We start from the raw sequence: 25,897 nt of genomic DNA, 5'->3' as shown, positions 1-25,897 counted from the left end.
TTTTCCTCTCCGTTTCCAACGCATTATGACCGTTTAATTTTACTTTTGGAAGAAACTCATTCAGAGCCAGTTTGACCTCTCTGAGCTTGAGCACGTTGATATGAAGAGATGCCCTCTCTTGTTCACAGACCATGAACATGTATGCTGTGAAGATGGGCCTAACAACCCAACAGGAAAGCATCTGTTGTTATAAAGACTTGTGGTTTGATGGGGGACAAAAGTTGCTTTTGCCTTTTAATCACCGTGGTGTTTCCTTTATTTGGAGGTGATTACCACATCGTCCCGGTCTCCTCTTACTTACTCCCAACTCCCTCTGTGAGTTTCACTGCTCATGAAGTGTCTTCATTCAAAGAAGCACTGAGGTGGAAGCATAGTACATAAGGGCAGGCTTTCCAACAATGCTTTGATAGTTCTGACTATTGCTTTTAGTTTTAAACATAGATAAAACACTAATTGCATTAGCTTGTTTCGCCTCTCTAGAGACAGTTGGAATATGTTGCTTACCTTGTAAGCAACAGTCTGTAGCATGTAGTGATGTAGATCTGCATGCTCTGCATACTTCTACCACCTAGTGTTTGTCTCGGACGTTTGCAAGTGGGGTTTCTTCAAAGAAGTATTTAGAGTCATGTCTATAGAAGGGTTGGAAAGCTCACATAGGAGACTTCAGAATCCACAGGCAGTGGTCTACCTAACAAGGACTCCTGGACATCAGTGTGTTGGAACTAATGGCAGTCCATTTAGCTCTACAAGCTTTTAAAACAAGAGTTCACACAGAGTGGTTCTCATTTGAATGGACAACATGACAGTTAGTTAGCACAATCATTCCCTCCCCCCCCCGCCCCTCAACAAGAACACACAATACAAAAACGTTGCGTCCAGGTAGCCCTTCCCATAATCAGTGCTCTATGGCTCAGTTGGTTAGGTTTACTTGTAATGTTTTTCCAAAGCTAACAATGATTTAATGCTTCAATGGAAAAATGCGGCACATATCAATGATGTTGATCCTCAATGCTCGCTATCCTGAGCTCGCCAAGCATAGTTCTCTTTCCTGCGAGAGATGCCCAGCCGGCCTTAAGAAAAGCTGGAAGTTCAATTATTATGGATAATTAGAACACCCCTACCTCAGGGCAACTCAATCTTGTGATGTTGTACCTGTAGCAATCTTAACATAAAGCCCTTGATGGCTCACAGTAGAAATTATTTGCTAGCTCGTAAACCGCTAAAAATCAGAGCTTGTCTATTCCTAAATAGGTGTGCAATTGGCAGCTATAGCAACCAACCCACAAAATAGAGACCAGTCCAACTTAAAAAATCCTTTTGTTATACCCTTGATGGAAGGGCTTAAAAGGGTAATTCGTTCTACATTACTTAAGATGGCAATTCCTTCTACACTATCACTACTCTCTTCATAGAACTTTCATATTGGTCGTACTTGAGTTGCATGCCCCGTTTTTGAGTCCCTGCATACATGTGCGCTGCTGGGAGGTAGCTGTCCTGGAATTCATTTCTTCCCATCTCAGAGCAAGTGAATTACAGGCATTGTCCTTCAAATTTTTTTTATACAAGTACACAAAGGCAGAGTTGTTCTTCAGGCACACCCTTGATTGTTACCCAAAAAAGTCTTATCCTTTCACAGGGCCGGCCTTTGCGCTGGTGGCGCCCGGTGTGATAATCTTAATAAGCGCCCGTCCTCCAACTCCCATGACCTCCTCCTCAAATGCCCTCACCACTACCCGGCAAAAAGGCACCTACTCTCTTCATAACCCCACTCTCGCTTACATTTCGTGTGTTTTAACACGCTAGTAAAGGCTGTCTTTACTAATCCACTCAGCTACCCATTTTAAATACAGATCTGTTCTTTGCAGCAGGCACATTAACCTTCTGCGCTATTTTATGGCGAGTCAATACTGCCACTTGACAAAACTCTGATCTCTCTCTAGCAGGAACATTAAACACAAGAGTTATCTTGACATTATTATTGCTGCCTGAAATCTGGAAGCACAAGGAATTCCGCATCTGCTGTTTTGGAATCGTAAGTTATTGCTAGACAGCGCTCCCACCTGAGGTCAGTGCCCCCTTTCAGGTCAGCGCCCAGTGTGTCTGCACCGGTCGCACTGTTCTAAATCTAGCCCTGTCCTTTCATGTCACTAAGTCTATTGACTTGCTTTCTTTCTTCTACATCCACAGTTCGCTGCAGAAAAATCTGTACATATTTTAGATGCTAGTACTACTCAAGTATTAGGATGACCATGCATGTCCATCAGAAAAACAAAACAACTGTTTGATGCATTTACTCGACCACGCAATGGCAACATAATTTCAAATGCTGGCCTTGCCAGATTGGTTCCGTGCCTAGAGCTCATTCTTCCCGCAAGAACAGTGTCACAATGGCTATTCCAGACAATATTCTATTAGCAAGCAGCTGCAAAGCTCCTACTTGGTCATCTATTCACATTTTCACTAAGCATTACTGTGTGGACAATCATGTCTGACAACAAGCACACGTCTGACAAACTGCACTTAAAATACTGCTCAACATGTCTTCCACTGCTGTTTAACAAATCTCCCACTGCTGCTCGCAAGCCATCACTTTTGGAATTTGGTACCACTTTCCAGACTATGCACACTATTTAACACCGTTTAGATGACTCTTGTAGATATTGTTTTTCTCTCTGGCCCTGAAACAAGAATAAGTAACTGTGCAAACAATGTTTTCTTTTATGAGTTTTTTCCTCTAGGGAGAACCTTCTCCTTCTGAATGATGCATTGTACTCCCTTGCAGGACACCAAAGCTAGCTTATGTCCCGGGGAGAGCTCTAAAGGCCAGATGTTGAAATGCATCGACTTTTATTAGACCAACGAATTTGGACATTAAATTCTTCCCAGGGTCCCCAGAAGGGCTACATTGTATTCAACTGAGAAGGTCTCCGTACACTCGTCTACACCATGACCATATAACATTGAAAGTAGGACATTGATTATAAAAAGCTTGTTTCCCACGAGCATTGGCAATACAAATATCGACTAGTGATTGACTAGAGCAACTTTATGCAACAAACGATGCAAAGTTCTTTCAAATCATCAGTTTGTGAAATCAGTTATTTTGTATACTTTTTATAACTGTTCTAATTTGATTGACGTATCCATGTCTATTCACTTTGAGGTAAGCGTGCACTATCACGGTTTGATTGGGGGCGAGGGGGTAGGTACAGGTTTAATTCACTCTGATTTAATACATTTTTAACTACAGCAATGATTTATTAAAATGCTCTGTTATATAGTTTTGACAAAAAGATAGAACAGTGATAAGTCGTACAATGTGGATAGACAACCAATCTGTGTGCTACCACTTATGTTGCCACTATCTTCAAGAACAGTTGATACAATTAGGAGAGGCACCATCTTTGTGTATGTGCAACTATTATAGCTACAGTCCATCCTTGGTCCAAGGAACTACTGTGCTAGATTTGTTGCAGATTATGTAGAAAAGACTCAGCATGATGATGCCACTAGAAAAAGAGGTTCAATTTCACTGGTACAGCGATTGTTGATACATTTTTGGAGATTTAAAGAAGTGTACTGTCTTTGGGTATTTTTTTTTTTTAACCAGTGACAGGTAACTGTCAGTTCATGCTGGGGTGGCTTCCATGATGTGCAGCCAGAGACGGCAGTCATTCGTGATGCTTCTACTCTGATGGAACCAGAGAGAAGGGCCACACGCTGGATAATGTATGTACCGGATTTCAACATTTCTGTAAAATAGGTTTACGGGAAGCAATTGCTGACTGTTTCTCACCTACCCTCCCTCTTGCCCTTGAAAAAGAACAAGATTACCGACACACCTACAGACGGGCTTTTGGAAGCAACAATAAAACCAATAGTAAAGGTGGCAATAAGAAACTGTGTGACAGAGTTCCTGCATTTAGGAGTTTTTGAAAGTAACTATCGACTTTAAGAAATGCTGGGGGCTTCTCAATGTAATGACGAGTGGGGGGGGGTAGGGCTGAGAGAACAGTTGAATTAAACTACAATGCTCTGGAAACATTTGATTTTATTAATAATGAAGTGGATCTTAGTACAAATCTGACGAAAGTTATGTTACAAAAAAAGTTTGGGATTGCTGGAGTATGGCAATCAAGCTAATCTGTTGTGGAAGATTAGCAGGTCTGTTGTCATTGAATGTAATCAGTTTAACTTTCTTGTAAGTCCTGAAGATGGCTCTATAAATAACGGGACAGTTTGGCTATTTAAATATAAGCGGACAGGGTTCTAGAGTACTTCTCTGGAACGATAGAGGTGTTGGGCATCCACAAGTGGCAATACAGATTGTAATTAAGTAATCAAAAGGCTACGTAGGCAGACTGTGGCTGGTCGGATGCAGAACACAAACAGACTGATGTGTTAAATTGTTTGGATGTTGATGCAAACGTGTGAGAAGCAAAGAAATGACAAGTGGTAATAGGTATGCATGTAAGGTGATGTGAAGGTGACCGGTCTGAATTAGAAACCCTTACACTTGCGGCCAAAGATTTGCCAATATTTATGAAAACTAAAAGTATGGTAACGGGGCAAGTGATCTGGAGAGATTCAGGACTGAAGCATATTTAACAAACAAAAAATAGCTAAGGAACAACATTCTGTTCTCTATTACAACATTCTCTTCTCCATTTTGTGTTCTGTGGGTGATTGTGGAATGTGTTTATGAATTTACGTGTGAGCTATGCACGGTCTGGGGTGTGTTAAAAGGTTTTTCTGAAATGTTTATAGAGGGAAGATGATGTCGCAAGGTTGTACCTTTTTGTAGGCAGCATGGACTCAATTACCCTTCTGTGATCACATATTATTTAGGCAAGCTACAGAATGTGGTGTTTTATGCTGTGTGTCACTACCTGGACATTGGCTTGCCTGAGGTACTGTAGGGCATTTGTAATAAACCCATGTTTGGTTATCACCGTGTATTGCTAATCACTTCACACTGATTGCATTGGAGCAGACGTACACTTCTTTCAATGATGGGGCTGATGCACAGACTTCCTAATCACAGCAACAGAACAGGATTACCCCAATCAAAGTACAATACATGCCAATATGCATGAACATCCATATGTTAAAACGGCCACAGCAAGGAGCTCATATTGTGCATCTCTAGTAATGGGCCTGGCCTGCAGACATACCTTGCCAGCAATAGCGACTGGTCTGTCGAAGATCCCATGCATGCCCAGTATGGCAGATTGCGGAGGATTGATGATGGGTGTCCCAAACATTGAACCAAAGACTCCACCATTGCTGATAGTGAAAGTGCCACCATCCATGTCTTCAATGGCCAGCTCGTTTTTACGCGCCTGTAAAAAGAACAGCAACTCTTTTACTAACAGTGTTTCTTAAAAGTGACTGTGTTGTACATACAGTACATGTAGCAGCAAGTTGCAGAACAAGTAACAGAATGTGTGATAAGTTATTATCCACTACATTAAGCTGCAAGACCATATATTTTACACACCAGGATCCACTGGATCATCATACCCAATACATTGTTCTATTACAGGAAAAACACTAAATTTACGGCAGAAATCCAGCTTTTTCACTATGGTCTTCCCGACTTTTGTTTGTTATTTGCATGGGCGTAAATTGCTGGCATGATGGACACCGGGAGGCTAGTAAACATCTTCCAGCACATTTGTTCTAAACCCTAATGTCAACAAGTAATTAGCTATCCTCAATTGGCTTAAGTTACTTTTGGGTAAAGCCACAGGGGTATAATGTGTAAAAACAATCTAAGTAGCATATAAGCCAAATATTGTACATGGGCAGTAGAGTGGTTTGGTAAAACTCACATAAGGTGTCTTAAAACAATATTAGGGCAGCCAGTGCAACCCGAGCTGCAGTAGGCCAAAGGATAAAGCAAGCACATGGCTGAAACAATCCTCGTTCACATTCAAAACGCCTGTTCAAACATTATTTAAGTCACCTTAAAATGGATCTTGTAGCCCCCAAGAATTAGGTGGTAAATCGATGGAAGGAGACATGCCAAATAAGAGGCTGGCATATTTTGTAATAACAAAAGTCACGATTTTTTATTTTATTTTACTGGTTGGCACAGTCTCACTGTAATTTAAAAAAAATAAGCTGGTTGAAAAAATAACCATATTCCCATGGTCCCAAAAATGGGAAACCGCTAGCCAATCCACATGCATGGCTTTCTGTAAGCTAATAAAAATTTCAATTCGGTGGGAAATTTAGATTTTTGATATGAATGTCACAAAAATCATTTCTAGAAATGATTGTCGCCTAAAGCAACCAGCTCCATGAAATGTGTCTGGCAGGGACTCCCTCTCCCACCTTTGCAGTACTTTAAATACTCCAGTTCAAAGCGAACCTAAATTACATGGGCATGCTAGAAGAATGCTAAAAGATGGAACAATCTCCTGCCATCTTGAACACTTCCTACCTTGGAGATTTCTGGACTGTTTTGACTAGAAGTCAATAGAACTGCTGCAATGTTGGGAAGGGCCTAGCTTAAGAACTTAGCAGGCATAGGCAAAGAGCCTTTCAACAACCACTACTGGGTTACTTCTAATTCTTGTGGCTCTCACAATATGCAACACATGGCATTGACAGACAGAGAGGAGAGAAAGCCTGCCGGCTACCTGTTTGCAGGAGAGAAGGCTGGGGCCTTGTAACCTTGTCCTCCATTGTACCAGAGACTTTGAATGCAGTTCTCAAAAGGCCAGGAAGGCTGGCCTTCTGTGGCCCACAAGTAAATGCTGGATAAGCAAAGGCTATCTGGAAAATAAACCTGCAGGCTCAGTGGGGCTGGACTTCGGCTGTGGTCTTAACTAATCAGGTAGTATGTCTCCCCATTGTATCTGATGGTGGATTCTTCCAGAACAACTTCTGGAAGTTATATGGGTCCATTTGAAAGTTATAAAACATTTGACACAGCTGGGACTGGAAATGTGGTTGTGGCCCAGAAGAAGGTGGTTAAGGAAGTCTGTGTGTAGCTGCAATCAGCGGTCGTGGTGCCCCCCAGGAGAACTCCTGGGATTTCAGGAACGTTTGAGTGAATGGCCCTACAATATAACCACCTCTGCCCCTGCCATCCGAACCTATATGAGGCAGATCAGTTTGTTAAGTGTTTCATTTCTGGTAGAATGGGATCTGGCGTACGATTTTGGTAATGCACGTAAATCAACATTGACTGGCCTTCCCCACTGGCTTATATGAATGTATTTAGAATTTTTTGTATAAGCTGGTTAACTCCTAATAAGCTTTACCATGGTTGAACACCTGATGTCATTATAATCCTTAGATCTTTCTTGCTAATAAACTGGTTTGGGAATTTTACAGTTTGATTTCTTGACTTTCATGTATTGTTGGTTCTGCTAAAATATGTTACACATTTTCTCTCAAAGAAGCCTGTCACTAGCCGCCACAACCTGGGGTAAGTACGGGAGTCCTCACTGAAACCTGCTTTTTACCTCTGAGGAACAGAGTTATTTAACTTTGAAGGAGCTCATCCATGTCTCTGCAAATTGTTAATTATATTGATTCTTATTCTAATCTATTAGAACCCTTTTCTCCGATGTCTGCCTCCAAATGTATGCTGCAGCAACTACCACAATACGAATGTTCAAGTACCCCTTACATTATTGAATCAAAGCATCTCTTGAGGTTAAGGAACCATCACTATGAAGGAAGCATCACTATGCTACTATGATAGGCTCCCTGGATTTAAGAGTCAAGGACATATCTGAACATTTCTATAGCACATAAGTAAGAACTCCTGGATCTCCAGAATTAATTCTTAGTAGGACTGCAGGAAAACCCCTACACTAACACATTACATTCTTAAGGATATATCTAAAGAGTGCGGAGCTTACAATCGCACGTGGAATTGTCCCTTATTATACCTGCATTCCTAATTTATTTCTCACTGGACTTTATAATACCTACCAATTATTTTGTAATGTTCCACTCGGACATCCAAGTAAGTATCCCATTCACCCCACATGATTTTGGTGCTTTTTGATTTCTATATCCCAGAGCTTACCTTTTCTCCGAGCTCGTTAATGGTTCGCTCAATGGTCGCAAAGTTCATCAACTCAACATTTCTGACCACAGGAACTACCAGACCCTATGAGAAAAGGACAGGCAGAAACCTGAAGATTGTGAACAAATTAAATGGATGCAACAGCAGCTTAACTCTGGGACACAAGTGAAATGTACTACTTTAGCAAAGAAACAGTAGTTAGGTGACCTTGAATCAAATCAAGCAAAGCTTTATTCGGTTTCACTCAGAACCATAAAAACACCACAATAAATACAACAGTACGAAAAACATTACACGTCCATACACTCTTTACAGAAACGTCAATAAAGACATCAGTAAAAACATTTGTAAAAAAACCTTAATTACAATCCATCAACCCGAGCATGCCTCGATTTCATAATGGCTTTCAAAAAGAAGGAAACATTTAAAAATAATGAATTTGTTAGACAGCAATTGTAAAAACAAGAGCATTCCTGGTTTCAACATAAAATCTGCAAAACATCATAAAGAGCAATGTGCCCTGAGGAGACCCCTGGTCGCAGCTGCAGGGTCCTAATGAGTACCTTGTGCCAACCTCTTGGAGATGCTAGTAGTAAGTGCAACTGTTGTGTAGTTCCTACTAATCCGTAGGACCTGCGCGTTTGTTGGTCAACATACATTTTGTGCAAGATACTTCGACTGATTTGGGCACCCTGACAGAATAAATTGGCCTATAGACCAGCTAGCTCACAGTGCCACCTTAAGCCCGCCTAACCTTACCAGGGAGCAAATAGTTTTATGGCAACCACTGACCAAGACAACCCTGATGTGAGACAGTGCCATCTTTCTTGCATTGTAGGCCCCCACTTTTTGCTGAACTGCTGATGTACTTTGACTGAGTGTGCCCTGGGCTCCTGCTAATCAGGTGCCCAGGGCCTATGATCTCCAATACCTTCCTCCTCTTCTACACACACGTCACACAGAGACTATTCACCTACTCTTTCTGAAAGCCCGCCGTCGAGGGTCTTTCCGGTGGATGACGTTAGCACTTTTCCAGACGTGCTTGGCAGAGGGGCGGTGAAACTAAACATCACTATGCCGAATCAACAGAGTTCGTCCTCAGTTATCTTTGAGACTTTACACCAAAGGGCAGCATCTAGACCTCTACAATCATTGGTACCGGGCCTCATAGAACCAGTTATGGACATTTTCCTCAAAGCGGCGACACTCAAGACAGCGCCAGCTAGGATTTTGAAGAAATACCGTTCGGAGGAGGACCTGCTTTTCCTTAAATCTGACCCCCCAACCGGATTCTGTGATAATCGCTGCAGCAAAAAAGACTCATGCTACTGCTTCCTCCTCTACTGTCCCACCAGATAAGGAGAGTAAGACACAGGATTCGTGGCAAAGAAAGGTATGTATTATCAACAACAATGGTCCTTAGTAAGGAAGGGGAATGTACAAGAAATGAATATAGACTAAATAGGACTATATTTGTTAAGAAATGGGGGGGCGTGGCCAGCAACATGGCCGACTAGACGTGCCTTGCCGGAGCTCCGGCCGAGCAGCACGATTATCCGACAATTCAGATCACCCATGGGCCCTAACACATGCCACAACGGAGGACCGACGTCCTGATACCCGGCGGAATCCCCCCAGCGATAGTGCGGAGCTGTCTCTACCGAGTGCCAGACATTTCAACCCCAGAAGCTCCCCGGCGGCCATGCTGACGACCGCGGCGCGCGGTGCAACGCGGCGCCCCTAGTGCCTCACCTTCCAATCCTGCCCCACAGTGCCCGGCTACTGGGGGCGCCGGGACCCCCCGCCCCCCCCTGGCGACCAAGCGGGACCGGGATTCTGCCGCTGGAGAGAGGAGGGTAATCCGAGGCGGGCGAAGCCGACCGGCCGCCTACACCAAGATGGCGGCCGACGGAGTGTGAAGCGGACGAGGCAGGCGAGAAGTCCCCACCGCGACCAACCCCAAGTGGCGGACGAACAGGGAGACGCAGACAGACCGCGACGGAGGTGAGCCCGGGGCACAGGAGCCGGGAGCCGACCACGCAGGAGCCGGGAGTCTGCCTCTGACTTGCACTCGGTGCCCGCCTTTACCAACATGGCGGCCGGGCTGCTTTGTCACCCAGCCTGACGGCCACTGTCGAGGGTGTGTGCATGAGGGGCGAGTGCCACTTGGAGAGAGGAGACCTAGATCCCCCCGGTGAGGAGGCAATCTGCTGAGGCCCGGGGAGAGGTCCTGCCTACGCGACCCCATCCTACACACGACGACCGCCAGACCACGGTGAGCAGCCAGGGGACCCTCAAGACTGAGGCGAGAGAGGTGCCAGGGGACCCGCGGGAGAGTCTCTGCAAACGGGGCCGCCCGGAGCGACTTTACTGCCACCCGCTGCCCGGGGCTGGGCACATCTGCGCCGCAGGTCCCGGAGAGGCGCGATATCAACATGGGGAAAGGTGACCGGACTTCCGGGGCCTCGAAGCGGGGCCCCATGGACGACTTCACCGCAACGCGGTCCGGGACGGCACAGCAATCTCAGCAGAACGGCACACGCAACGACACGGCCATGCTGCTGGAGGCCATTCAAGCGTCCAGAACCGATATTCAGGCATCTCGGACGGCCCTGGAAACAAAGATTGGAGAGGTGAGATCCGAGGTGACGCTACTACGGCAGGACTTCCGCAACTTGTCCGAGAGGGTTACGGTGACCGAATCTCGCTTGACCGACAATGAGGAGGCGATTACAACACTTAAGAAGGATATGGCGGAACTGCAGGCCTCTCATCGCCAACTGCTGTGGAAGGTGGATGATGCCGAAAATAGATCCAGGCGCAATAACCTTCGCTTTGTGGGCTTTAGAGAAGGGATTGAGGATGGGAACATGTCCGCCTTTCTCCTGAACTGGCTGAAAACTACCTTCCCGGCGGCACGATTCTCCCAGTGCTTCATCATCGAGAGGGCGCATAGGGCGCTCCTCGCCAAACCTCCGGAGGGAGCGCGGCCGAGACCTGTCATAGCGCGCTTCTTGAACTACGCGGACAGAGACCTGATCCTGCGCGAAGCCAGGAAATTGGGGGAAATCTGTCTGGAGAATACCTCCATCATGATTTTTCCAGATTACAGTCAGGAGGTCTCGAAGCAGCGGCGCTTGTTCGACTCGGTCAAGGCGAAGCTGAGGTCTTTGAACATTTCTTACATGCTCCTCTTCCCTGCCAAACTCAGGGTAATCTATAAAGACAAATCCATCTTCTTTGCCCACCAGGAAGATGTGTGGCAATGGCTCGAAGAGAGGCCCATTCTGAACAGCAGAGAGGCGGCAGGCCGAGCTGCTCTGGACAAGACGATCCGTGAGGGGCCGCTCTGGGAGGTGCCGAAACCACAGCGAAGGGGTGCGCGGAGGGTGCTGAAGAAAGCCCCGGCGACGCCATACCGCATGCGAGACAAGGAGGGTGAAAGAGGAAACAGGTCGGCGTCCCCAAGCAATGACTTGGTGGCGGGCTCGAGATTCAGCTGCCTGAGGAATAGAACCCGATCCGAAGGCGATGAGGTGGAGGACTCGGAAGCCCACATGTCTGGAGGAGAAGGAGACATACCAATGGACAACTCGGACCATCCGCTGATCACGGTAATCCAGCAAATGGAACAAGAGTCTTCAAGCCAAGGGATGAATACGGACACTCAGGACTCACATTCGTGAACCTGGCTAAAGGGGGATCGGAGATGATGACGTCTCGGCGAAACGGAGCAAGCAAGTTGACACGCACCCCCCTACTGTTCTTTAAGTTCTCAGTGTTAGTTCTTGTTTAGCGTGGGGAGGGATGTGCGGGAGGGCGACAGACCTTCTCCCTTGGATAGTTCAGGCCCGGGTTGGGATGCAACTGGAAGGGGAGGGAGGTGGGGAGGGGGGAGCTGAGGGGAATTGGTTCCTGTATTACCCCCGGTTGGGGTCCACAAAGGTTATGGGGGGGAGGGGGGAACCCGTTCAGGAACAGCAGAGACACGCCAGCCCACAGTTGATGACATCCCTAAGTCACGGTCCCACCCAGGGAAGGTTCAGAGCAACACAATGGCAGGTACACTAGACGCTACACCCACGGGTGACACAGGGTTCACGGTGCTAAGCTGGAATGTGAACGGCCTGGGGTCGAAAATTAAAAGAGGTTTAGTTAGTGCGTACCTCAGACGACTGACACCAGACGTCATCCTCCTCCAGGAAACGCACCTTAGAGGGAACCAGTGCGCATTTATTGCGCGGGGAAGATATACTGTCCTGGCACATGCAGGATACACGGCAGACTCCAGGGGGGTGGCGATCCTTATAAAAAAATCGGCGCCATTCACGATTACACGCACTTGGTTAGACCCTCAGGGCACATATGCGGGAGTCCAGGGGTTGTGGAAAAGACGTAGGTTCACGATAATATCAGTGTACGCCCCACCCAAGCTGCAGGCTCCCACACTGAAGGCGGTTGCTAATATCCTACTGGACACGGCTGACACAACTCAAGTAGTGGGGGGGGGCTTTAATGATGTCATGTGCACCACACAAGATAGATCGGGGACTTCACACCCAATGGGATCCACAACTGCCCTAGCCCGGCAGATGAATACCCTCGGCCTCACCGACGTATGGCGTTGGCTCCATCCAACACAGGTAGCCTATTCCTTTTACTCCGGGGCACACAAGGTCTTCTCCAGGTTGGATTATGTTTTTATGTCTAGGCAGGATATCACGGTTGGAGACCTAGCAGAATACAAGGCGCGGGGGATCTCCGACCACTCCCCCCTATTGGTGCAGGTGGGACGAGACAGAGGGGTGAGGCAGTCACAATGGCGATTAGCGGCATGGGACATCCAAACCCCGGAAATACTTAAGGGCGTGCGTGCGGACATACGGGTGTACATGGCCGAAAATGAGGGTTCGGTGGGCTCTGGTGTTACCCTCTGGGAGGCAATGAAACCAGTCCTGAGAGACCGCATTCAAACTAGGCTGGGAGAGGCTAGGAGGTCGCGCCAGGGTCAGGTAGAGAGTGAAGAGGTCTCCATTTTAAATTTAGAAACGGGGTATCACCAACAGAAGGGTGAGGCCCGCCTCAGGAAATTGATTGACGCACAGAGACGCTACAGGGAATTAGTCACGGATGAGGCGCGCACTCAGGCACTGGCGACGTTGCATCGACTATATGATGTCGGTGACAAGTCGGGCAAACTTTTAGCCTGGCTGAGTAGGAGGGAAACTGCAGCGAGATGGGTGGATAAGATCTCGTTACCAGGGAACAGGCAGGTAAACACGGATAGAGACATAGCCGAGGCCTTCGCGACCTATTACGAGGACTTCTACAGGGCTAGGGACCTGGGCGACTGTGAGGACGCCCAACGCTACTTAAGTGATATGGAGTTGCCGACGTTATCCGCGGAGGCTACTGCAGCCCTGGAGGCGGATCTGACGCTGGACGAAATCTCTGAAGCTGTGACGGCGTTGAAACCGGGGAAGACTCCCGGGCCCAATGGCTTCCCGGCAGAATTTTTTAAACGTACGGCGGATCTGTTGCAGCGACACGTGAAGAACCTCTTCACGGACGCATACCATGCAGGGAGTTTTCCTCCGGACCTGGTCTTGGCCACTATTATCCCGATCTACAAAGAGGGCAAACCCAAAAACGACTGCTCCTCCTACCGCCCAATCTCCCTCCTAAATACGGAGACGAAAGTACTGGCCACTATCCTGGCTCGACGGTTACGACAGGTGATAACGGAGTTGGTGCATATGGACCAGTCCGGTTTCCTTCCGGATAGGGCGACCAAATTGAATCTCCGTCGCACTCACAACTGGCTACAGGAGGTCCGTGAGAGAAGTGAACCCCACTGGTTCCTCTCATTGGATGCGGAGAAGGCATTTGATGCAGTCCACTGGCCCTTTCTGATGGAGACCCTCCGACGTTTTGGGATTGGTCCCAAATACATGCAGTGGGTCCGGCTCCTGTACTCCAACCCGAAGGCGAGAGTGCGGATCAATGGAAGGTTGTCCCGTGAGTTCCCCATTGGTAGGGGCACGCGCCAGGGCTGTCCATTATCCCCCCTCCTGTTTACCCTTACGATTGAGATTTTAGCGACACGGATTAGACAGAATCAGGATATCAGAGGTTTTAGATGGGGTACTATTGACGACACACAGGAAAAAATATCTCTGTATGCCGACGACGTACTATTGTTCGTGACCGACCCAGGCAGGACAATTCCAGCACTGTTCGGGGAGCTAGGCGAATTCGGGGCGAGGGCGGGACACACGATCAATTGGCACAAATCGGTCCTTTATGACCCACACGGCAAGGAGCGTCATGAGTGCCTTCCGGGACAGCTTATTCATACGACAGACGGCTTCCAATACCTGGGCGTATATATAACGCTAGATAAGGCACGCTCCTACACTGCAAACGTGGCTAGGATAATGGTAGAAACAAGGTCAGAAATGGACAGATGGAGGCAACTCCCGCTCACCCTATTGGGTCGTGCCGCACTATATAAAATGGTCCTACTACCCAAGTTTCTCTATGCACTCCAGAATGAGTATTATCCCCTACCATTGGCGACTCTGACTAAAATACATGCGGACCTGCGTGCCTTCCTGTGGCTGGGAAAACAACCTCGTGTGGCCCTCATCACGTTGCAGCGCCACCAATATAGCGGGGGTATCTCGCTTCCCAACCTGGAGGCGTACTATTGGGCGGAACACCTCGCCCCGATCAACGAGTGGCTCCATGCGGCGGCCGATCACCCCACCTATGCGCTAGAAAGGTCTCAATGGTCACGCAAATCTATATTGCATTACCTCTATGGGGAAGCGGTAGGCCAGCACTTCCTTCCCGCCACTAAGATAACGTTGACAGCGTGGCGTAGGGCAACGAAAAGAATGGGTTGGGACAAGAGGGTCACTCGTCAGACACCACTGTGGTGCTGCAAGTGGCTAGGAGAACTGAATAAACTGAAAGGTTTTAGGAGGTGGGATGACATAGGCATCTCCACGGTAGGGGACGTGATTGCAAAAGGGGAATTAAAGACCTTTCCGGCACTCAGAGCAGAATTTGGCCTACACAACACTCAGTACTACAAATATTTACAACTGAAACATGCATGGAGCGCACAAAACATTGCACTGGCAGATCTCCCAGAGTACGCACCACTGGAGGGTAGACTGCTGCAGGAGCAGATACAGGGTGGGGCGATATCCCTAACGTATAAGACTCTAACCAACAATATGCTGGGTGACCTGCAAGCCCTACGAGATAGATGGGAGGCGGATGTGGGGGACATGGAGGATCTAGACTGGGAACTCGCCCTCATGCACCCCCGTGAGGTAGCTATTAAGTCCAGACTCCGCCTCATACAATTTAAAATACTGCACAGATCTTACTTTGATAGGGTACGACTCTTTAAAATGGGTAGGATACCAGACACAACATGCCTTAGATGCCATCGACACACAGGTGATTTCTTCCATACACTATGGGGATGTGAAATAATTCAAGAATACTGGGAGGAGGTGTTCCGGGAACTGGAGGATGTATTGGAGGTGGCCTTACCACGTGACCCTAGACTGGCATTGTTGGGTACGATCACAGATGTGGACCTGCCCCGCCCCTTGACTATCTTTCTGGTACCGGCCTTAGTAGTAGCAAAGAGAGACATCGCAAGATGCTGGGGAGCGCCCGAAAAACCGAACATGGAAGAATGGCGGAGGGGGTTGGATTTGTACATGGCGGCGGAGAGAGTTACTTATCGTGCACGGGGCTGCCCCAAAAAATTCAGGAGAATATGGGCTAAATGGAGACAATTCCATGGACTAGATTGAGACCCTGTGGACTAGTGAAATGTGGGAGGGGAACACCTGGACGCGATGGTGTGCACAGTGGGGACTCATGAGTGTTATGTGACTACATTAATACCTGTTCTTGTGTGCGAGATTGTCGGATGAGACACGTCGAGAGAGGGTGGGGACCAAGAGGTGGGGGGGGTGTGGAGGGTTGGCGGGCGGCTGTTCCGGGGATTCTGTTGGGTTTTGGTTTATTTGTTCTTACTCTTGCTAGTTTGAAAGCGAATCTATTACTGCAGGGTATGATATGATGTAATTACTGAGAAAAGTTGCGTTCCTGGCGGATAGGGCGGAATGTTGACACCCTACCGTCTGTCTGCCTTTTTCCTTAGCGGTGATACTACTGATGCAACAATAAAAAGAATTTAAAAAAAAAAAAATATTTGTTAAGAAATGCCCAGCCGGACACTTTAATGTCTTGATAACAATAATGCAAGGAGGAATAAAACACAGAGTGTGATGAACGTGGGACACCAGCCGATGTCCAGCTAACACACTGGGGGAACACAGACAAGGGAAGGAATGGTAGGCAAAATTGGGTCATCTAAAATTCAAATTATAAGACGATCCACAGTATACACATATGCATGTTCAATTTTGTGTTAACTATGCATTTAGTGCATTTTTGTCGACGACGTTTCGAACCATACTTAATATTGGTTCATCCTCAGGACAGAAATGATTGCCTAAAAAATTAACAATTTAGCTTGAACCCACTATGTAGGAGTCAAAATGCCATACAATAACACGGAGAATAATCATGGGAAACAAAAGAGGGGGGGGGGGGGAAAGAGAGCTGCCGTAATACATCAATCATGTCCCTCGTTAGTTTTGATCCATTGCACTGTGCGCCCTACCTAAAATGGCCGACACTTTCAGCCGCGCCTCCATTGGACACTCACCCCCACGTGACCAGGAGCCGCTCCTCCATTACCAACACTCCGAGTTCTTGACTCTTCGTGAAGGTTTCCTCACGTCGTGCAAGGACCCCCACCGTGGACCTGCACTCACTCCATTTTCCGGTAAGTCAGCGGGAGTTGCGGTCGTTTAACTCCCTCGGCACCGTTACCTTGTAATTGTTCTTATACTGCCTGTGAATTTTCCTCGCCCACAGATCCTTGGACCAGGGCACCGCTCCTGTAGGTAAGCTCTTCAAGCACAGCTCCAGGAGCCTTGTAGTCTAACCGGTTCACGCCACCATAGTCTAATCCCCCTTCCATTCCCCCTAGATTCCGCGTAACCCACGCTGGCTCCACCTTTTGGTAAGTTTTGGTTCCCACTGGTGTCAGCCCGTTTGCGATCTCCGTGACTTCCGTGTAATTATTTATTTTCCCTCCCCCTTAGAAATTCACTCTAACTATTGCCCATCTGTGGCTGAGTGACTTTCAGCTTATCCCCTCCGGTAAGCCCTTGTTGTAATTCTTCCAAGCAGCTCACTATTGTTCACTTTCAACCACGCCGTATTTGCGTCATTAGTTGCACTTCATTAATCGGACTTCCCTATGGTAGCGCAACTTTTACCTCCCCACTATTGACAGGGTGAGTTACACGCGATTTCGTGCCTTTAACCGCACCGAGTTTGCCTGCATGGTTTGCACTTCACAAACTGCATACATCTGCCTTGTGACAACAACACCCTTCACTTCCCTTTCACTGCCAGTCCGATTGAATTTCGTGCCCTGCAAATGCTTCTACCCAGTCTCTACAACTCCTAGCTCACTGCATGTAACTAGCATGCACCGCACTCTGCCGCCCTCGACACTTTGGCATGGTGTGAGTGTGGCACTTCATATGTAATTGAGATAAGGGAGTAATTAACTGACATGTTTTACTTTTTATGTCTCCCTCCTCTCTTCCCCCCCCCCCCCCTCTTTTGTTTCCCATGATTATTCTCCGTGTTATTGTATGGCATATTGACTCCTACATAGTGGGTTCAAGCTAAATTGTTAATTTTTTAGGCAATCATTTCTGTCCTGAGGATGAACCAATATTAAGTATGGTTCGAAACGTCGTCGACAAAAATGCACTAAATGCAGAGTTAACACAAAATTGAACATGCATATGTGTATACTGTGGATCGTCTTATAATTTGAATTTTAGATGACCCAATTTTGCCTACCATTCCTTCCCTTGTCTGTGTTCCCCCAATGTGTTAGCTGGACATCGGCTGGTGTCCCACGTTCATCACACTCTGTGTTTTATTCCTCCTTGCATTATTGTTATCAAGACATTAAAGTGTCCGGCTGGGCATTTCTTAACAAATATAGTCCTATTTAGTCTATATTCATTTCTTGTACATTCCCCTTCCTTACTAAGGACCATTGTTGTTGATAATAAGTACCTACCCAAGGTCCTTAGCTTATTGCGCCCTGGGTTCCCTTGTATTTTTCAAATAAAAAGAAAGGTATGTGGCATATCAGCCTCTATGATGACAGTATTGAGTGCTTCGGCTCTCTTGGGCCGGTATGACAGGTCTCTGTGAGACTCCCTGCAAAGATTCACGGAAAAGTTACCACAAGAAGATCGCAAGAACTTTGATATCTTACATGAAGGCAGCTTTGTGGCTAACCAAGTTATCAGCGCTGCAGCTGATGGGAGCTACTCTTTCGGCTCATGCCTATGCGCTAGAAGAACCTCCTGGCTCATCTTTATTCAGGGCACACACAGATGTAGAAATGTCCCGAATGAAGACGGAGCTAGACACACGAAAGGCCGTGGGTCTAGAGAAGAAGAAAGAGTTCCTCAAACGATTCAGGCCTTACAATCGGCGATCCTCCCAACAGAGGGTGCAAACCCCTCATTGGCAGAAAAACCAGGATCAGCAGGGTCAACAAAGATCTCAATATCAAGGCAGGCGTTCCTCCAGAGGAAGAGGAAACCAGCGTCAGGCTAACACCTCTACCAAGACACATGCCAAACAATGAGTGCCCACTTCCTCCGTCGCCGTTCACCACCTCAGTGGTATGGCTGGGGCCCAGTCAGTGGGTGTCGTCCTGTTAGCAGCTGCACGGCGGGTCTTCTTGATCTTCTTTCTTCTTTTCTTATCGGAAGCTGAGGAAGGAAGGTTCAGGGGTCCCTAAATACTAAGTTTAGGGGCGTTACAGGTAGGGAAGGGCAAGGACCAATAGGTCCCTGTCCTGGGGCGAGTACACCCCTTATCCTGCTTCTCGTCTGTGGGATGGGGGCAGGAGCCTATCTCTGATTGGGTAGGGCTTCCCATCCTCAAGATGGCCGGAGCACGGAGTCTTGCTTCACCTAGCCTCTCCCATCTGAGGGGTGGAGTTGGCACAGGCTGGCACACTCCCGTTCCTGAAGTAGGGTTTCCTGCCAGTCTTCCCGCCAGAGTGGGGGTTAAAACCTGTGGGGGCCAGTTGCTGAGTACAGCAAGTGGTCTGGAGAAGATCACAAAGGTGGCATGCCTTTGAAGCTTCCCCCTGCCCTTCCTGGGGGAGGAGCCCTAGCACCTCACCCAGGATGTGCATTGTTGCAGGCCCAGGAGAGCGGGAGGCTCTCCACCCAGAGGTCCAGCAACATGTCTGCTGTGTGGCAGCCTAGGCAGCCTCACAGACAAGACATGGATTGTAGGTTAGGTTTCAGGGGGCATCTCTAAGATGCCCTCTGTAGTGCATTTTACATTAAATCCCGTGTGGGTTTAATGTGCTGAGAAGTTGGATATCAAAATTGTCAGTCTTCAATGTAGCCATTATGGTGCTGTGGAGTTTGTGATGACAACCTCCAGCACCATATACTCTTATTGGCATCACTGCACTTACAGGGCCCAGGTATGGCCTTGGGTACTGTAGGGGCACAGGGCACATGCACATGTGCCCACGCCACTGGCATAGGGCACCCAGCTAGAGGGGTGACTGATGTATGCCAGGGCAATGGGTTTGTGGGCATGACACACAGGGATGTGTGCCATGTCGACTCTTTTTTTAGATCTGCAACAGGACACTCTGCCTGCAAAGGCCGTGTGTGGGTGTCCAGGTGCAGGGCCCCTAAGGGTAGCACAATACGTACTGCAGCCCTTAGGGGTCTTCTCTGGTCACAATGCCCTGGGTACCTAGTGTACCATTTACCAGGGGCTGACATAAGGCCAGAGTTGCCAATTGGTTTTTTAGCTGCAACACAGTTTTAGGGAATGAACTGTGCCTTCTCCTCCTGCTTCTAGATCTAGATTTCCTTCTGTGAGAGCACGCAGGAGTGCGACTGCGATCCTTGGCTCTTGATGGAGTACTCTCGCTATCCACTGCCTGTACCAGTCGATCCAACGGAGACCTGTGAAGGGGGCTCGAGTAATGCTGGGCCCTTGTGGCTAGAGTTCTGGCCCAGTGATGCAAGGGTCTGGTCCATCCTGGTGAAAGATGGATGGAAGGCGATCTTTGCCCTTCTCGTCCCTAAGGAGAATGTGGAGGAGGAGGAGAACTCTCTCTTTCTTGTGCAGGTCTGGTCAGCGAATCTTGGTGTCCCCTGGACACTGGACCGCTGGACGTCAAGATCACGACCTCCGGAGATTTTGACGCTGAACCTCTGAGAGCAGGGAGAACCTGTTCTCGACGTGGACAGGCTTACCGGACGTGATGCCTCTTTGGACTGGTGTCTCGACGTTGATCTGGAACGTCTTTGAACAGACTGCCTTCTCGACGTCTATCATAGTTTAGGTGACAGATGCCTGCCTCGACGTTGACTTTCTCCTCTTCGACGAAGGACTCAATCTTGCAGCCGACCGGCCTCTCAACGTCGAATATCTACTTGATGCCGACGGAGTAGCGTATTTCGACGTAATCCGCCTCTGCTCTGAAGGCCGGTGTCTACGTCGACCTGCGGTATGCTGCCGTGGACGGAGATTTCTGCCTCGACGTCGAAGATCTTGCACTGACATCGACGGAGATTTCTGCCTCGACGTCGGCGATGGAGTGTTGCGCCTCGACGTCGAAGATCTTTGGACTGACTTAGACTGGGACTTCTGTCTCAACGTTGATCGCTGTTGACGTGGCGATGACTGAGTGATGTGTCTCGACGTTGATCGCCTAGCCAGCATCGACAAAGACTTGCTCTTTGATGTTGATCGTCGCTTGGTTGACGACAACGGAGGGCCCTTTACCTTTGTCGACGTTGAGAGCGTTGTCCATTTCTTCAAAGAATGATGCGCCGGCACCACCGTAGTCATAGACAACGATTTCTTCGCCGTCTGCAGCTTCGACGTCGATCCAGACGCCGATGGAGAACAGGTTGGGACCTTGCCTCTTGATGTCGACCGAGTTCTTTTTTTCTGCTGCCTCACTGGAGGCCTACCTCGTTCGGAGAGGCCATGAAGTTGAATCCTCTCTGTGTCTTTGATGGTCCTTCTCGACAATGACAGGTGGCAGAAGAATGAGAATCAGGGTGGCAGAAGAATGAGAATCAGGGAGGCAGAAGACACACAGGGTGTCAGACCTAGCCTTCTTCTTGCCACAGGCAGGGCAAGGATCAAATAAGGAAGGCATTTCTGACAGAAATAAATCTTCTCTACTACTCAAAAAAGGTTTCACTCTCACGCTAAGGTAAAAAGACCGAGTGAAAGTAAAAAATCTTCAAAGAGGCATGATTAGAAGCTAGGGGTCCTGGCTGCCTTAAAGGCACGGTGCCAGTTTTGTATGAAAATGCTTTCATTTTCTAGGTTATTGGTTTACAATGCAGCCTTTAGGCTAACAAGGTCTGCTTTAGTTGTTTCGGCGGCGGCTGTTTGGTGATGGAACATACATACATACATACATACATACATACATACATACATACATATATATATATATGTATGTATGTTCCATCACCAAACAGCCGCCGCCGAAAGTGAAGAGGCCACAGCAGGAGAACCAGTGGGAACAACCTTTATTCAGTCCACAGCAGGTAAGGAAGTAGTACACACCCGCTATCAGGCGAATGCATTTCGGCTATAGATTTAGCCTTCCTCAGCGCCACGGGTGTCGGTGTGTCAGATGGCGGCAAAATTTAACTGACAAAATGTCACGCCCCACCTGATTAGACCAGCTTAACTCCACCCCCAAAGGCCCAAATGCCAATCGCAAATGTCTTATGGTAAGTCACATTGGGTGACTACCTTTCCCAGAGTGCATTGCTTTATCACTGGAAAAACGTTGCGTCGGGATGAGAAAGCGTCACCTTGTTTCCCAATTTGCTGTAGATGAATATGCCGTCCCCTCCGGTCTCCAACCGTCTCAACCTGCCTTTTCTGTGTTCCATAAGCGGGGACGAGGCAGACATGCATGCCCAGCCCAGCGTAGAGCAGAATGACTCCAACACCGCCGTAATTTACACCATTTATATAATGTATTTTGCAAAAGCAGTTTTATGCGTTATTACATTGTTTAGCCTTCTCAAAAGTGGGCAAAAGGTGAGGGGACAACTGCAACAAAAGCCCAGTTTCCTACAGAAGTAATACTAACTATGGTGATCTTTCCAACAAAGAACTCAGCCATTAAGCTTCTCCCGTCTTATTGCCAGGCTTAAGCATAGTGAAGGTCTTTGATGTGCTTAGAAGCAACAGGGTGGGGCAAAAGTCATCCCCACCAAATGGGAGCTGCATTTGTATGAGAAAAAAATTATATTATATATGTCCCCGCACATGGGCGGGAATATTCAGTGCTTATGACTATTGATGAGAAAAGTTAAACACCACTGCCCAGAAAAGATGGCCGCGAGGAGGGTGTAAGAGGGGCGAGCTCCGGGATAAGGGATCACTGTTGGTGCAAATCCCGACCGGAGCGACCCCATTACAACACCCCCCACGCCGGTACACTGAAGCAGACTCCCCCCGGGACACGGAGAAAAAAAAACAGAAGACGGGGCAACCTGACCAGACACGCCAAGGAGGATCGGCGCGACCGTCGCGAGAGCCCCCTCGACCTCCAGGTCGGGACATGCCCCAGAGCGCTGCCCTGCACCCCAGCAAGCAGCAAATCCCCCCCCGCTCGTACCTGCAGTGGGGCAACGACGAGGTGGCGGCCAGCGACGGCTTTATCGGGACACCAGGGAGCAGCCCAGAACCGCTAGACACAGCGCCTAAAGCAAGGCAAACTTAGCGACGCCCCAGCAACACTGAGGCACCGCAGCTGGGCATAGGCGAGAGGCGGCAGACCTCACGCTCCAAGACGGACCTCCCTCCGGTCCCGACCATCACCACCGGCTGGGCTGCCTGGCCCCAAAATGGCCGACTGCCAATAACAACTACCCCTTAAAAAAGGGCACAGGTGAGCCTAATGAAGAAATAAGCCCCACGCTCCACGCTGCCTCCGCTAACGATCCCTAAGGGCACTTCACAAGGGCGCCTCCCCATGCCCCCAACGCTAATACTCATCACTCGCCCTCATACAGGGTTGCCTGACTTTAAGATGGCCGCCATCCGGGACATCTCTATACCTACAAAAGGGTCCTGATTCTCCAGTTTTAACACTGCTCCTGGACCTGATTAAACCTCAATATTTGAGCAGGGTTCAGGATCCTGCTCTTCCCAAGTCAGACTACCAGCTCAAAGTCTTTAACTTCTGGGAAGAGAAGCCCACTCAAGGCAGCAATTTGACCAGGGAACCCGGGCTGACTAAGACTCCATCATCAGCGTATCCATCTCTCCCAACCTAGGAACCTCAGAGGCACCAAGTGACAGTGCCTCCCCCAGTACCCGCAGTAGACCAGCACCTACAAGACTCAACGGGCCTCTTCCTCCAGGGACCTGTCCCCTACCCTACCCTACAACACGCCCGTCTTCCTAGGACTCAGCTCGCCCCAGGGCATGCTGTCCACCGCTCTCTGACTCCTAACACCCCCAAGACCCGGCGCTAACCCCCTACTCCACTGGCCAGCCCTCCCCTGCCCCCCCTCGCCTACTCCAACCACATCCCGCGCAACCATCCACGCAACACTATTCCCCCTGCGCATCCCCGCTACCGCTACCACGCTTCTACCTCTAAACCGATCCTACCCATCTCCTACCCCGGAGGTTTTGCCTCCCCCTCAGCCCAGCTAAGATGCCACCGACCGCACAACCAGACACGCATCTCTGCCCTTCCTCTATTCACCTCTCTCCCCAAGGGCAGAACACCTTCGCTATAACGTTCCCACGCAACCTCTCCTTCAAAGCAAAAAAACGCTTCAAAAAGAATATAATTAGACTTTACCCCGAAACGCTAGTTGTTGACACTTACCACTGCACTACCAGAGGACAGAGGAAAATGGACCTCATTTTCCACACCAATAGACCGGACGTCTGGGCAACCACCTTCTACTCATCCCTCCCAGTCTCCAAAACGACCTTCACCGAACGTAATCGCAAACTAACCATCGCCCCTCTGATCCAACAATCTCTGACCGGAGACATCTCCATCACCATCTATGAGAATGGCACCATTCTAATTCAGGCGAAAGACGAAAACCTAGAGTTTTTCGACTCTCTCTTCCCCACCCTCAAGATGGCCACTATCCATTACCCCCACAAAAGCACCCCCTCCCCATCTACTAGCTCCGCACTAACTCCCGGTCCACAGAGCATGCTCCCGCCACCCCGACAGTCCCTCACTACGTCACTTAGTCTCGCCACCAATCAGATGTCACCATCAGCCCCAGATCCCCCTATTTCCCAACCTCCGGCCTTCACCCCACACTCCCATCCTCTCACTATCCAGCCATCCTCTCATCCCCAAAGGACACCCAAACCCCCGCTCCCCAGCTCCCAAAACACCACTAGCTACCTATCCGCCACCCGTAGAGATCCACCCCAGCCTCCACAACGCCCCTTGCTCTCCCACTATGCCAATCCTGCATCCTCTCACTCCCCAGCTCCCCCTTCCCCCCTTCCCCCGTCCTCCCCCCAGCACTCCCTAACTTCAAGTACTCAGCCCCCCACTCATCCCCAAAGAAACCACACCCCCCCTCACCCCAGTTCCCAAACCACAACCAGCACTCAGCCCCTTCCCCGCAGAGATCCTCCACCCTACAGAGATCCCCCCCTCCTATCCCCCTCACCCGAGATGGCGCATCGCCTGAACCTTATTGAGGCACAGATCGCGACCCTGATCCTAGGCCTGAAAGAAACCCTATCTGCCTTAGGGAATCTCCAGATGCCCTCTCCTCCATCCCCTCCACCCCACATCCCTCCTCCCCTCACCAGGATTGACTATCCCAACACCATCCAGGTCCACCCTCACCCAGATCCCCTGCACCCTCGCACTAAGGACCTGTCGGAACCTCGAATTATCATTCCCAGAAGAACTACCGACTCCCTCTCTCCCCAGGAAGTGAGCGCACTCGTTGCCTCGTACGAACTCCCCCCGAACCAGTCAGCCCAGGCTCCACACACGAACTCGACTCTCTCCTCTTCGATACAAGTCATCACCGGTGTAGGTAGAAACCCCCCCCCCAGCAGAGCCACGAGACCTCCACCGTTTCTTTCCTCCATACCCAGAGCCAAACCCGACAAGATTAAAGCGAAAGAAATACCCCCCATGAACTGTATGCTTATCAACAGCCGGTCCGCAGTCAAACATGCAACGGAAATAGCCGAAGCCATCCTCTCCCATGACCTGGATGTAGCCTTCATCACGGAAACATGGCTAAACACCGCATCTCAACCCATTCTGGACATGCTGGTCCCGCCCGGATTCTCAATCATCCGTAAAGACAGACCCATACACAAAGGTGGGGGCATAGCAATTATCCACAAAAATGACCTCTCCATCTCCGAAGCTCCCTCCGGCCTGTACAGTTCCTTTGAATGCCTGTCGATCAACATCAAATCTCAATGTCAGAGCTCACGTCAATGCCATCTCCTATACCATCCCCCAGGCAACTCCAACGAATTTAGAACTCAACTGTCAGATCTCATCACCCAATCAACTCTTAACAGCGACGACAATCTAATTCTAGGCGATCTCAACCTCAGATGGAACGAACCCACTAACCCGCTGATTCAATCTCTCAACTCCCTTCTGCAGGCCAA

At 48.9% G+C, this 25,897-nt stretch overlaps 1 protein-coding gene across 1 annotated transcript in view; it reads right to left on the bottom strand.

Moving 5' to 3' along the window:
* Nucleotides 1-25,897, bottom strand: part of DLST (dihydrolipoamide S-succinyltransferase) — a 162,335-nt gene that overhangs the window by 34,682 nt on the left and 101,756 nt on the right. Inside the window, exons 13-14 of the mRNA XM_078659902.1 lie at nt 8,051-8,134; nt 5,175-5,342 (exon numbers count right to left, since the gene is read on the bottom strand). Of these exons, the coding sequence (XP_078516028.1) occupies nt 5,175-5,342; nt 8,051-8,134 (252 nt within the window). The remainder of the gene's footprint in view (nt 1-5,174; nt 5,343-8,050; nt 8,135-25,897) is intronic.

The sequence above is a fragment of the Lissotriton helveticus genome, chromosome 9 (assembly GCF_964261635.1).
Source record: "Lissotriton helveticus chromosome 9, aLisHel1.1, whole genome shotgun sequence".
In the NCBI taxonomy this organism is placed as follows: domain Eukaryota; kingdom Metazoa; phylum Chordata; class Amphibia; order Caudata; family Salamandridae; genus Lissotriton; species Lissotriton helveticus.
This window is presented reverse-complemented; position numbering and strand designations above follow the sequence as displayed.